Source organism: Saccostrea echinata, unplaced genomic scaffold (assembly GCF_033153115.1).
Source record: "Saccostrea echinata isolate AGI-Se365-2 ecotype Australia unplaced genomic scaffold, CSIRO_AGI_Sech_v1 ptg000010l, whole genome shotgun sequence".
Classification (NCBI taxonomy): Eukaryota; Metazoa; Mollusca; class Bivalvia; order Ostreida; family Ostreidae; genus Saccostrea; species Saccostrea echinata.
Genome location: NW_026889759.1, coordinates 8,955,282 through 8,969,848, shown reverse-complemented (window position 1 = coordinate 8,969,848; position 14,567 = coordinate 8,955,282). Strand labels below are relative to the sequence as shown.

At 33.0% G+C, this 14,567-nt stretch overlaps 1 protein-coding gene across 2 annotated transcripts in view; it reads right to left on the bottom strand.

The window, feature by feature from the left end:
* Positions 1 to 84: 84 nt before the first annotated feature.
* Positions 85 to 14,567, bottom strand: part of LOC133184325 (voltage-dependent calcium channel subunit alpha-2/delta-2-like) — a 37,724-nt gene continuing 23,241 nt past the window's right edge. For both annotated transcript variants that reach the window (XM_061319355.1, XM_061319354.1), the window contains exons 16-22: positions 6,973 to 7,128; positions 6,416 to 6,624; positions 4,270 to 4,474; positions 3,856 to 4,066; positions 3,589 to 3,727; positions 904 to 1,066; positions 85 to 535 (exon numbers count right to left, since the gene is read on the bottom strand). In XM_061319355.1, coding sequence (XP_061175339.1) covers positions 334 to 535; positions 904 to 1,066; positions 3,589 to 3,727; positions 3,856 to 4,066; positions 4,270 to 4,474; positions 6,416 to 6,624; positions 6,973 to 7,128 — 1,285 coding nt within the window. In that variant the 3' untranslated portion in view covers positions 85 to 333. The remainder of the gene's footprint in view (positions 536 to 903; positions 1,067 to 3,588; positions 3,728 to 3,855; positions 4,067 to 4,269; positions 4,475 to 6,415; positions 6,625 to 6,972; positions 7,129 to 14,567) is intronic.

Sequence of the window (14,567 nt, the reverse complement as noted above, 5' to 3'; positions counted from 1 at the left end):
AATTAAGGTCCAGGATCAGGTGATAGAAATCATTTCTTACTTTAAATTAAACACATAGACAAATTAATTGACAATATCGTTTATTTTGATGTACACATATCCACTATTATAATGTCAGGAAAATACTTTTCTACCCTAAATGTTGCATATAAGACTGAAAAACAAAAAGTTGTCAAAGTACATTTAACATCGAAATAATACTGAGACCTATATTACATAATAAAAATATTCACATTCTTTCATGAAAGAAAAAAACTTTAAATAACAACCATTTTACTCGATGTAAAATTCGATGTACAAGTTTGAGTGATGTCACTTCATGATCTCATTCAGTTATAAATAAACATATGTACATAGAAATGTCAGCAACAGTAGGACAGGGGTGGAGGTGAGGGGCATAGCTGTAGTGTAGATACACAGTAGGTCCTTGTCGGACATTTTAGGACACTTCCCTTCCTCTGCTAGAGTTCGGCTGGACTTTGACACCTGATTACATGTACCGTTAATGATACGGTATGCTCCTGAGTTCACAATACTACAACGAAATGTAAAGATAAACATTAATCATGCTCAAAATGCCAATTAGAAATTAATTATTGATAGCAGAGCAAACATGGACCCGAAAACATCAAGTGGGATAAGATGCCAAAGCTATAATACAAGAAAATTAAAAAAAAAAATTGATATAGTTTTGTTGTTCATTATATATATGATGACAAAAATTTGTTTTCCACATGTATTAATGTTTCTCTTCACTGTTACAATTTTTATGGGCTTACAGTCTTGAGAAGGTCCCATTAATTTTTCTCATGCCTTACATACACATTGGCTTTAAATGCATGCATATATGAGTAACAGTGAAACTACACAAATTTCCTTCATAAATGTAATATTCATACATACCTCCGTGTGATTTGGCAATTGAAATTATAGAAGAGAGAAGCTGGGTATGAATTCCAGTTCTCTATGATGAGCAGATAGAGGTTTGTTTTTGGCAGTGAGGTCACGTAGTAAAATCCAGACATGCAGGGTCCAGATACATTCCCGGTTATCATTCCACTTGGACCTGAAAGATGTGTATTGATCAACAAATTGAATTCAGAGTGAAAAAAAAAACATAACTTCAAGTCTTTAGAACCAATAAATGTATGGTTAATTATGAAATAAATAAGAGTCTGATTATTTATCTTCAAACGTGTTCATTATTGACCAGACTGCAAAGCAATTGAAGCAGTGATGATGTTTGTCCCTGTCAAGAATTTTATCTAGCCATTACATTTTAGCTCTGTTGTGGGTGATCTATTCTGAGTATAATATTCTTCATCTTCAGAACATAATTATGAGGTGAAACAAGCACTGTCATCAAGATAAACCTTGATGTTTACCTTGAAATTGGAAATGAAACAAATTTACCTCTGCTGAATATGACCTCCATTTTCTGATCACTGAATTCTTATTTCATGCATTCAGTTTTGACCTTGACTTAAACTTCTTTTCAAATTAATTACCATGGTGATCCCTGTTGTGTTTGATTTTTTTAACATAATCTCTAAACTCAATTCAGTCAGGATAAAATGTTTACAATATTTCAATAGGAGTTAACCTTGGCCTTGATCTTTGACCATAAAATTCAGAGATGCATGTCATACAGAATTGCTAGCCCCTGTTGTGGGTGACCTGTCAGAATTATGATCTTTTTAAATTTAATACTTTGATAAATTAGAATGTAACATTTAGATTCAAAGTTCAATGTTGACTTTTGGGTTTGCTTTGAAATGGTATATGATTGTTAGGCTCTGTGAAAGGTTATATGTTTATACGCCCGTCTTAAGACGGGACGTATTATGTTATAGCCTTCATGTCCGTCCGTCCGTCTGTTAGCTTTTCGTGTCTGGCTCATAACTTTTAATACTATTAGACCTAGAATTATCAAACTTTGTCAGCTGATACTTCTTGGGTAGAAGGTGTGTCGCGCATTAAAAGTAGGTCGCTCTGACCTTTAATTAAGATGCTATGGCCAAATATGGAAAAATCCTGTCCGGCTCATAACTAGAAAACTATTAGACTTAGAATCATCAAACTTGGCCAATTTATGCATCTTAGGTAGAAGGTGTGTCGCAACCTATTTCAAGGTCACTGTGACCTTTAATTTAGTGAATTTTTTTTAAAAAACTGTGTCTCTATACTGTTAAATTACACAATCCCCAAAAATGTAAGAATGTTGCAGTATCCTTATTAAAAAAATTTTAAATCAAGAAAATACTTATTTTTTTCATTATATACTTTACAGCAATCTATAACAAATGTAATGTTATAAGAGAAATTCTACCTTTCCCATGGGTGTAATCATCAAGCACTGGTCAAGGAGAATTTTGATAACAGAAAATTACATGTCAAATTAGAGAGAAATTAATGAGTTTAGTGTGAGGAACTAACTGGTAGAGCATCTCTGATCAAGCAGGTGTTATCTATATCTCCTGGGGATTGGGCAATCTAGATGAATCTAGTTGGCTAGCCTTTTAACTTTTAAAATGTATTTGGTGAAAAGTAATTAAAACTAACTTGATATTGTATAATAAACTAATATGATATTATATAATATACTGGGGGGGGGGGGGATATTGGAATCAGCATGTCGGGTTGTCTGTTTGTCAGTATGAACTGCAGCTTAAAACTAGTCTGACATTAAATCTCAAAGAAATCATCAAGACACTATTTTATAAAAAAATGTTTTATGGTAGATAGTTCCTACAAATCTAAGAGTCATGCAGTAACCTTATTAAAAATACTGCATCAAGTTTACACAAGTTTTTGTTTCTTTTTATAAATCTTTGTAACAAGTTAAAAAAAAATCTGTTTTCAATGGAATGTCATAAATATATGCATTTTTATTACAATACAGACTAATAAAGCAGATAGTGCAGATCCATTCATCCCTTGGGAGTAATGAATGGACATGCATCCAGTTGAAGATTATAATTAATTAGTTCAATGTGTAGGAAGGCTAGCTGTCTCAATCATTTCTGTTAGAGCATCTCTGATCAAGCAGCTCTTATCTGTATCCTTTGGGAATTAGAAAAACTGCTTGTCAGTTTATAGCATATGTCATTTGATGGCCAGCCTTTTATTTTCAAAATTAATTTGGTATAGATTAAATTGTTAAGACTATTTTGATATTGTTTAATATGAAATTTTTATTTAATTTTTTGAAAATATCAAATAAATATGAAAGGGGGGGGGGGAGGGAGGGGGCTGCAGATGGGCATTTGTCAAGGTCTAACACAACCAGTTGAGAAATTTATCATAATTAGTGCCTGCACTACAGGAAATGTATAAACATCAAATATTATGAGGAATGGAAAAGTCATGGAAATCTTTGAATTAAGGTTGACATGATTTTCTTGCACCCTAAACTGTTTATGATAATTGAACAATATTTGACGGGCATATCATGCTGTGGCGGGGCACTTTATTTTGTCGTTACCCAATTTAATTTATGTAAAGGTAATTTAGGACTGATCACAACTATTCAAATGAGTGCTTTGCAGTTTCTTGTTACATTTTTCAAACAAAAATTGGTGTTCATACCTAGTGCTTGATCATTAGTTTTAAATTGTATAACATCTTGAATACAGCCATATTCACTGTTGAACTGAGGAATAGGACCTTTGTTTCTGATGTAGTCATCCTGCTCCCCTGGATTTTTGGGAATCCCATCCAGAGATAACTGCAAAGGAACAGATCATGTAAAAAGAATATAGCTAATAATTTAAACTATATTTATGTGTCTTATTTACCTGGTTTATAACAATGTTAACATGCTTGGACTTAAACCATATAAGAATATTCTATTACCTTTGGCTCTTCTGGTGTGATTCGACACGATCCCTGAAAATCTATGCTCTCTCCTCGATCGAAGAAGCCATGCTTGTAGATGAGATCTTTCATTACCTCTCCCTCTTTAGTACCAAGTTGGACCTGTTCATATTTACTCTCATCTAAAGCACTGGCTATCAAAAAGTCAGGATCCATTACAAGAAATGCCTTGCTGTCAAACAAGTAGCACCTGTATAATAGAAGTATTTTAGAAAGATGACAAAAAGATCATTTACGAGTAAATATTTGGTTTCTTAGTAATACATGTATTATCTTAAGTTACCAGGTACATTGTTTTAGATAACTTAATGATAGTCTATTATCAATCTGAATTAAAATCAAATTATTATTTTACCTCAACTCTACTTAAGACAGCAAATATTACAAGCAAACCTTGTCTGACATTTATTTTCTCCATTGGGACAAATGTAATGTTGGTTACAGGACTTTAATCCATTACTGGCCTGCATGGCCTCCATTGTTCTGTTCTGGAAATCATCATACAGGATGTCCAGTCCGGTCACTCCCTCCACACGTTCTGTAGCACAGCGGCGCTGGTCAGAGTTAGGACCTGGTGCTTCACTCACATAACACACACCTGCATAGAATCAAAGTGAATTTTTATTATACCATTACCTCCTAAAAAAAAGATAATCAAAATTTGCTTAATGCATAATTTAAGTTTATAATGTAAGCAAGCTTCAAAATGAGGAATATTAAAGTCAAGGTCATAGGGGGGATCAAAGTCCGAAAATTATAACACAGTTGAATATCTCACACCAAAGCTTAACAGTGTGTTTTTAAACTTAGCAAAATGAGAAATAGTAATGTCAAAGTAAATGAGAAGGTCAAGTTCAGAAAATTATGATACAATTGAATAGCTCTCATCAATATTTATTAGTGTATTTATTTCAATAAGAACAACCTGAACAGTTTCTTTGAAGATAGCTGAACTAAACGTATGAGTGATGGATGGACAGAAGGAAGGATGGATGAACAGAAGGATGAAATATAATAGATGAACCAGAAGTCTCTGATGAGACTGTAGCTCTACTGGTCTGTTTGTATAACAAAAGAAAAGTAGCACTTGGATTTGAAACATTGCAACATGCAACAATAAATAGAATTATGTATCTTAATGTAGTCTACTTCTGTGCCAAGTTATATTGAAATCAAATGAAAACTGTAGGAGGAGTAGAGTTTTGAAAGTATTTCACGGAAATTTCTATTTTTAGTAACCATAACAACACCATTCACCCAAATAAAAAAAAACTGAAATACATATTATGTATCGTAGTGTATTCTAACTGTGTGCCAAATTAGATTGAAATCAGACCAAAATTGTAGGAGGAGTAATGTTTAATGGGAATTTCACAAAACTTTCTATTTTAAGTAACCATGGCAACACTGTTCATCGAATTCAAAAACCAATGCAATAAATTATGTATCTTAGTATAGTCTTCTTGTATGCCTAATTATATTAGAAGCAGACTAAAACTGTAGCAGGAGTAGTGTTTTAAAGGAATTTCACAGAAATTTCTATTTTTAGTAACCATGGCAACACCGTCCATTGAATTCAAAAACCGATGCAATAAATTATGTATCTTAGTGTAGTCTACTTGTGTGCCAAGTTATATTAAAATCGGACCAAAACTGTAGGAGGAGTAGCGTTTTAAAGGAATTTCACAGAAATTTCTATTTTTAGTAACCATGGCAACACCGTCCATCAAAATCAAAAACTGATGCACTAAATTATGTATCTTAGTGTAGTCTACTTGTGTGCCAAGTTATATTGAAATCGGACCAAAACTGTAGGAGGAGTAGCGTTTTAAAGGAATTTCACAGAAATTTCTATTTTTAGTAACCATGGCAACACCGTCCATCGAAATCAAAAACCGATGCACTAAATTATGTATCTTAGTGTAGTCTACTTGTGTGCCAAGTTATATTGAAATCGGACCAAAACTGTAGGAGGAGTAGCATTTTAAAGGAATTTCACAGAAATTTCTATTTTTAGTAACCATGGCAACACCGTCCATCAAAATCAAAAACCGATGCAATAAATTATGTATCTTAGTGTAGTCTACTTGTGTGCCAAGTTATATTGAAATCGGACCAAAACTGTAGGAGAAGTAGCGTTTTAAAGGAATTTCACAGAAATTTCTATTTTTAGTAACCATGGCAACACCGTCCATCAAAATCAAAAACCGATGCACTAAATTATGTATCTTAGTGTAGTCTACTTGTGTGCCAAGTTATATTGAAATTGGACCAAAACTGTAGGAGGAGTAGCGTTTTGAAAAATTGTTTACAGACAGACAGACAGACAGACGGACGGACGACGGACACCTTACTATCGCATAAGCTCTTCTGGTCTCTGACCAGTAGAGCAAAAAACCCTATATCCCCTGACCATATTCATAGCACGGCATAAAAATTTAGACTTGGGATTGTGGGATGATTAAAATTTTGAACACTGCTTCTCAGTTTGTTTGCATGATTAGATTTGCTAAGAATCAACACAAAGGACAGTACTTACGACTGATACAGTCAGTATCGACTTCACACACACAGCCTCCTGGAAGAGGTTTAGAGATGTTGAAGCAGTCCTCATCTGTGCGAGGAGTCATTCCCTCAAACACAGCCTGGGAGATGGTGACAATCTTACCCACTCCAGCTGCATCCATATAAGGTGTAGAGATAGAGGTTCTCCAAGGGGTACTGCTGGTTCTCTTGTACCAGGGCCGCCTTCAGGTTATTATATATATGTATATGTATTTCAAAATAAAAACTGACATACACATTTCCTTGTAAAATGATCTATACTTAACAAATGACTTAAAGAGCTATAACTATTTGCTTTTTCCTCAAGAATTTTCTTAAAAAACAAAAAAATATATATTAAAAACATGTGAAGAAAACATTAAATGGAACTTTGGTATCTAAACCATCTTGAATACCATGTATATGTTGAAGTGAGTTGGAAGTTTTCTGTATGTATTTTTTAAATCTCAATAACTTGAATATCTTGAATTAATCTTTCTCGACCCCTTCCAGTTTAAAAAACTGGTTATGAGTTGACTGTATCAAGCATACTTTGTTGGATCATATCCTCTTTTTGATCTGTGACCAGGATAGGTTCTAAACACCCCACTCCTAAGTCCAATGTTTGTCCACTTGACTTGTGATAGTGACTCAAATTCTCTTGACTTCCAGATCTCTTCTATAGGTTGTGTAATCAATGTATCAGCTCTAAAAATTGTTTATAAAGTTTTACTGATGCAATTCTCATAGTTTTCTTATTGTCTAAATATAAGTTACTGCTTTAACAATGCAGCACTTCATACATAATTTTTCAATAAATACACTAAAATGGTACTGTAGATTCCTAAATATACGCGAGGAATTAATTATCGCGTAATTACGCGAGAAGCACCACTCGCAAAATAAAACTAGTATTAATTGTAACGGGGACCGTTACAGATGTTCCCCAAACGCTCCCCAAATTCCTTTTGGTGTCTTATTCCCTGTAAGCTTCATTAAATAAGGCAATCAAGTATATTGGGTTTTTTTTACGCATTACACACGCGCGCACAGGCATGCATGTACAAAATGACCATGTCAACTTGTCTACACTTTTAATACATCTTTATATTCAAATTTCATTAAAAGAAAAAAAAATTCGGCTATATTAAGTATATCTGTCATTTTACGCATTGCATGCGCGCGCACGTGCATGCATGTCCACGATGACCGTGTCATCTCGTCAACACTATAAATATATCTACATATTTCGGGTATCAATTCATTTCATCAAAAAGTATAAAAGTTACAGCTATATCAAGTATATTGGTCATTTTAGCATTGCATGCGCGCGCACGTGCATGCCTATGCATGTTGACAATGTCGTCTTGTCTACATTTATAATATGTCTATATATTCTGAGTATCAAAGCATAACATCAAAAAATGTAAAAGTTATGGCTATATCAAGTATATTGGTGATTTTACTCATTGCACGCGCACGCACGTGCATGCAAATGCATGCATGTGCGCGCTGATCATGTCATCTCGTCTACACTTCTAATATATACTTATATTCTGAGTTTCAAAGCAATTCATCTAAAAATATACAAGTTAAGTCTATATCATTCGTATAGGTTATTTCAATCATTGCGCATGCGCACACGTGCATGAATGTGCATTTTGACCATGTCGTCTTGTCTACACTATTAATATATCCTGATATCCTGAGTATCAAAGCATTTCATCAAATGAGTTGAAAGTTATGGCTATATCAAGTATATTTGTCATTTTACTCATTGCACGCGCACGCGCGTGCACACACGTGCATGCATGTGTGCGCTGATCAAGTCTTCTTGTCTACACTTCTAATATATATTTATATTCTGTGTGTCAAAGCAATTCATCAAAAAATGTACAAGTTAAGTCTATATCAATTGTATTGGTTATTTTAATCAATGCGCATGCGCGCACGTGCATGCATGTGCATTCTGACCATGTCATCTTGTCTACACTATTAATATATTCTTATATTCTGAGTATCAAAGTATTTCATCAAAAGATATAAAAGTTATGGCAATATCAAGTATATTGGTCATTTTACTCATTGCACGCGCACGCACGTGCATGCACGTGCGTGCAAAATGACCTTCGTTCCGCAAATCTACATTACATTCCTATTAACCCTAAAAAGGTTTCAACTCAATCGGATGTATAGTTTCGGAGATCACTCATGGACAAAAAAGTACCCAGGAAGAAAAATAATAATAATAATAACTAGACTCTTGTTGCCATGGCAACAAAAAAGTCTTCCGTTCTTCTAAATCTGTAAGAATTTGCTTTTTTTCTGTGTAAAAAACATACATATCATATTTACTGTGAAAGAAAAAAAAAACTGGAAAAAAGTCCTTTCAGTACTTCAGGTACTTTGATTTTCATTATCAATCTTGTATAATACATTTGGCACCTATAAGAGATAAACGTATATCATTAGCAATTTAAAAAAAAAATTGTTTGCAATCATTTCTTAGACAAACAAACAGACGAACGAACACCGTACTATCATAAACTTCATTGTGTGTATATTTTGGCATAATTGTGTTGGTGTTATAAAAAAAATATAATGAATTAAGTTAGTATCACATTAAACGTAAAGTCACTGAGTTTTGTAAAGTTATAATATCAAGATTTGACAGCATACCTATAAGACAGATTATTCATTTACAGTAATTCTTCAACAATCGATTGATTGATTGATTGATTATACGTATGTTGATTAACGTCCCTCTCCAGAATTTTTCACTCACATGGAGATGCCACCACTCGCCGGTGGAGACTGCAAATTTTTGTCCTATACTTTGGCACTTATCGCAATTGAGCATTGGTTAATCTTTTTTATGCCAGCACCTTCTGTGACAAGGGACCTCGATTTATACGATCTCATCCAAACGACCGGTCTCCACGTCCCACAATCGAAGTTCATAATACCGAGATATTTTATTTTTTATTTTATTCTATTTTTTCACAAGTTTGTTGCATCAGATTTACTTAAAGATCATACTTCAAGATCATTTCGAACTCAGGCTACTTAATTGCAGTGCATATAGCGTCAAGTGATTTTGATTGACAGGTCAACACACGTGCACTTCGTGATACTTTTTAAGCTGAAAAATATACAGGATGTGACCATGACTGACTATGAAATCAGAAAACATTTAATAAAGAATGGGTGTGACCGATATAGAACTAATTTTTGGTCTATGTAAATGATAGGAGGATCGGGATTAAGAGGGAATCTCTCTCTCTCTCCCTCTCTCTTTCTCTCTCTCAGACGAAAATTGAACATTTCATAATGACAAATCTACCATTATAGAATATGAAATTCTGTATACATGTAAATGGTAATTATATTCACATGTTCCAGATTTAAATCTAAAACGAATATATAATTCGAATGCCTAGCTGCACGAACCTCTCCAAATATTAATCAAGACGGGGGGGGGGGGGGGGCTTCAAAGGAATTAGATAGTTTTATGTTTTATGAATTATAAGGAAAAGTACGGACGTCAGTTGCATGTACATAATTATATATCATTGCATAAAATTGTGTTCATTCAGATATACTTATCCCACATATCAACAGACTTGTACAATTTTTTTATCATGTTTTTTTTTTTTTTTTTTTTTTTTTCAAAAGAAACATATAGCGTACCATTATTTCACACACTCTTTAACTCTTTGAGTATTTCACAAGAATCCAAGAATCGCCTTTTCACATCTTTTATAATTCCTTGGGTATATAGAGTATAGATCATGTGTCATAAATAATTTAACCTTTTATCAAATATATATGTAATAACCAAATCTAATCTATAGATTGATTTTCTTTCTTTTCAGTGGCAGATATCAATTTATTTATAAATGCTTTAAAACAGTACTGTATTACAATTTTCTATCACTTAATTCCTTTTTTGATTGTAAGTAATATTTTTTAATATCGAAAGTAAATCTCGGAAATCGGGATAATTTCGCATTCAGATCATAGAGAATAATAAATCGTCTGCATTATAGAAGGCTTATAACTATCGTATTCTGAATTTAATATACGAAATAGATAAAACTGCATGCCTGTCCATCACTATAAATGTATATTCAGTGCTTATAATATATTTACTTGAATTAGCTACCTAGCATATATATATTAATTTTTTTTAGATATATTCATGTGTAAATCAATTAACTGTCAATACAGACTTACACTACACTGGCAACTTCAAACTTTACATGCACTGGAAGCGGTAACCAACGTCCTCTTAAATTTTGAAGAGTGAATATAGAACGTCTAAATATTTTGATATGGAGAGTGTATATGTCTCTGACGTCATCGATACTATTTCCGCCTTTATCTCGAAAGTTCTATTCTCACTTACAAGTCAGAGTTATCTTTCTTTGCCCATTGTCTACACACTAGGTAAATTGGGAAAATGAGGGTACCGAAAATCTGCAAAATGTGGAATCTGATTTCAAAACAAATTATATATTTAGTATTTGTAGAATAACCTCTGTTATACATAATAATATCTTGAAAAAATATTAAAAAACAAAAAAGTTGAAAATTGACCAAACACAAGTTCACTTCCGGTTCGGACAGGAAGTACCAGAAACACACGAAAACAACTTCGAAACAAAAAGAATGTCATGATCTAATACCCCTGTAAATTTCACATCTTTACCTCAAACCGTTTCCGAGAAAAATTCCGGACAAAAGTCCATTTAAAAATTGGAAATTCGGCCGTAACTTCGGACCGGAAGTGAATTTTTCAAAAAACGGAATTTTATATAAACTTCATATATCAGCCTACTATCATGTGAAAAATTGTGAAAATCTATCCAACCATCTCTGAGTAATCGCGCTCACAAAATTTGGGAGGAATAATAATAATAATAATAATAATAACTAGACTCTTGTTGCCATGGCAACAAAAAAGTCTTCCGTTCTTCTAAATCTGTAAGAATTTGCTTTTTTTCTGTGTAAACAACATACATATCATATTTACTGTGAAAGAAAAAAATAACTGGAAAAAAAGTCCTTTCAGTACTTAAGGTACTTTGATTTTCATTATCAATCTTGTATAATATATTTGGCACCTATAAGAGATAAACGTATATCATTAGCAATTTAAAAAAAATTGTTTGCAATCATTTCTTAGACAAACAAACAGACGAACGAACACCGTACTATCATAAACTTCGTTGTGTGTATATTTTGGCATAATTGTGATGGTGTTATAAAAAAATATAATGAATTAAGTTAGTATCACACTAAACGTAAGGTCACTGAGTTTTGTAAAGTAATAATATCAAGATTTGACAGCATACCTATAAGACAGATTATTCAATTACAGTAATTCTTCAGCAATCGATTGATTGATTGATTGATTATACGTATGTTGTTTAACGTCCCTCTCCAGAATTTTTCACTCACATGGAGACGCCACCACTCGCCGGTGGAGACTGCAAATTTTTGTCCTATACTTTGGCACTTATCGCAATTGAGCAGTGGGGAATCTTTTTTATGCCAGCACCCTCTGCGACAAGGGACCTCGATTTATACGATCTCATCCAAAGGACCGGTTTCCACGTCCCACAATCGAAGTTCATAACACCGAGATATTTTATTTTTTATTTTATTCTATTTTTTCACAAGTTTGTTGCATCAGATTTACTTAAAGATCATACTTCAAGATCATTTCGAACTCAGGCTACTTAATTGCAGTGCATACAGCGTCAAGTGATTTTGATTGACAGGTCAACACACGTGCACTTCGTGTGATACTTTTTAAGCTGAAAAATATACAGGATGTGACCATGACTGACTATGAAATCAGAAAACATTTAATAAAGAATGGGTGTGACCGATATAGAACTAATTTTTGGTCTATGGATAAATGGATAGGAGGATCGGGATTAAGAGGGAATCTCTCTCTCTCTCTCTCTCTCTCCCTCTCTCTCTCTCTTTCTCTCTCTCAGACGCGTAAATTGAACATTTCATAATGACAAATCTACCATTATAGAATATGAAATTCTGTATACATGTAAATGGTAATTATATTCACATGTTCCAGATTTAAATCTAAAATATAATTCAAATGCCTAGCTGCACGAACGTCTCCAAATATTAATCAAGACGGGGGGGGGGGGGGGGGGGGGGAGGAGGCTTCAAAGGAATTAGATAGTTTTATGTTTTATGAATTATAACGAAAAGTACGGACGTCAGTTGCATGTACATAATTATATATCATTGCATAAAATTGTGTTCATTCAGGTATACTTATCCCACATATCAAGAGACCTGTGCAATTTTTTTTATCATGGTTTTTTTTTTCAAAAGAAACATATAGCGTACCATTATTTCACACAGAATCGCGTTTTCACATATTTTTTTTTAACTCTTTGAGTATTTCACAAGAATCCAAGAATTGTCTTTTCACATCTTTTATAATTCCTTGGGTATATAGAGTATAGATCATGTGTCATAAATAATTTAACTATTTATCAAATATACATGTAATAACCAAATCTAATCTATAGATTGATTTTCTTTCTTTTAAGTGGCAGATATCAGTTTATTTATAAAGGCTTTAAAACAGTACTGTATTACAATTTTCTATCGCTCAATTCCTGTTTGAGTGTATGTAATATTTTTTAATATCGAAAATAAAACTCGGAAATCGGGATAATTTCGCATTCAAATCATAGAGAATAATAAATCATCTACATTCTAGAAGGCTTATAACTATCGTATTCTGAACTTACTATACGAGATAGATAAAATTGCATGCCTGTCCATCACTATAAATGTATATTCAGTGCTTATAATTTATTTACTTGAATTCGCTACCTAGCATATATAGTATTTTTTTTAGATATATACATGTGTAAATCAATTAACTGTCAATACAGACTTACATTACACTGGCAACTTTAAACTATACATGCACTAACGTACTCTTACATTTAGAAGAGTGAATATGGAACGTCTAAATATTTTGATATGGAGAGTGTATATGTTTCTAACGTCATCGATACTATTTCCGCCTTTATCTCGAAAGTTCTATTCTCACTTACAAGTCAGAGTTATCCTTCTTTGCCCACTAGGTAAATAGGGAAAATGACGGTACCAAAAATCTACAAAATGTGGAATCTGATTTCAAAACAAATTATATATTTCGTATTTGTAGAATAAACTCTGTTATACATAATAATATCTTGAAAAAATATTAAAAAACAAAAAAGTTAAAAATTGACCAAAAACAAGTTCACTTCCGGTTCGGACAGGAAGTACCGGAAACACACGAAAATAACTTCGAAACAAAGAGAATGTCATGATCTAATACTCCTGTAAATTTCACATCTTTACCTCAAACCGTTCCTGAGAAAAACGCCGGACAAAAGTCCATTTTAAAATTTAAAATTCGGCCATAACGTCGGACCGGAAGTAAATTTTTCAAAAAACGGAATTTTATATAAACTTCACATATCAACCTATTATCCTGTAAAAAATTGTGAAAATCTATCAAGCCATCTCTGAGTAATCGCGCTCACAAAATTTGGGAGGAATAATAATAATAATAATAATAATAATAATAACTAGAAACTCATTACTAGTAATGAGAAGGTCTTCCGTTATACGACTTCCTGTTTGCATGAACATGTCTTTTCCAACGTCGGTATTAGCCTAAAACTTATGTAGAAACAAAACTTAAAAAATACTTTTTTGCTTCGTTTCCTCTCACGACCGGAAGTAATGACGACACACGATTTTTACACCAAGCAAATGAACTGATGACTGACTATAAGTCCTGAAAGTTTTAGAGTTCAGTCTTTTACTGTTGCCGAACAATTGTGAGAACAAATTCTAATTTTGAGGACAAGAAAACACACGACCGGAAGTGAACTGAATAAAAATCTCTGAATTTTCTCTTGACTTTTGCAGTATCTACAGCATATGTAAAAAAAAAAAAAACAAAAAAACATTTCAATTACTTATCTATAAGTGATATTTATGAGAAAGCTAAACCACGAAATAACGTAGTTTATCTTTTAAAACCGGAAGTTTAAAGTTTTTTTCCGGTGGAATTTAACATATTTTAAAACAGCGAAAGGGAA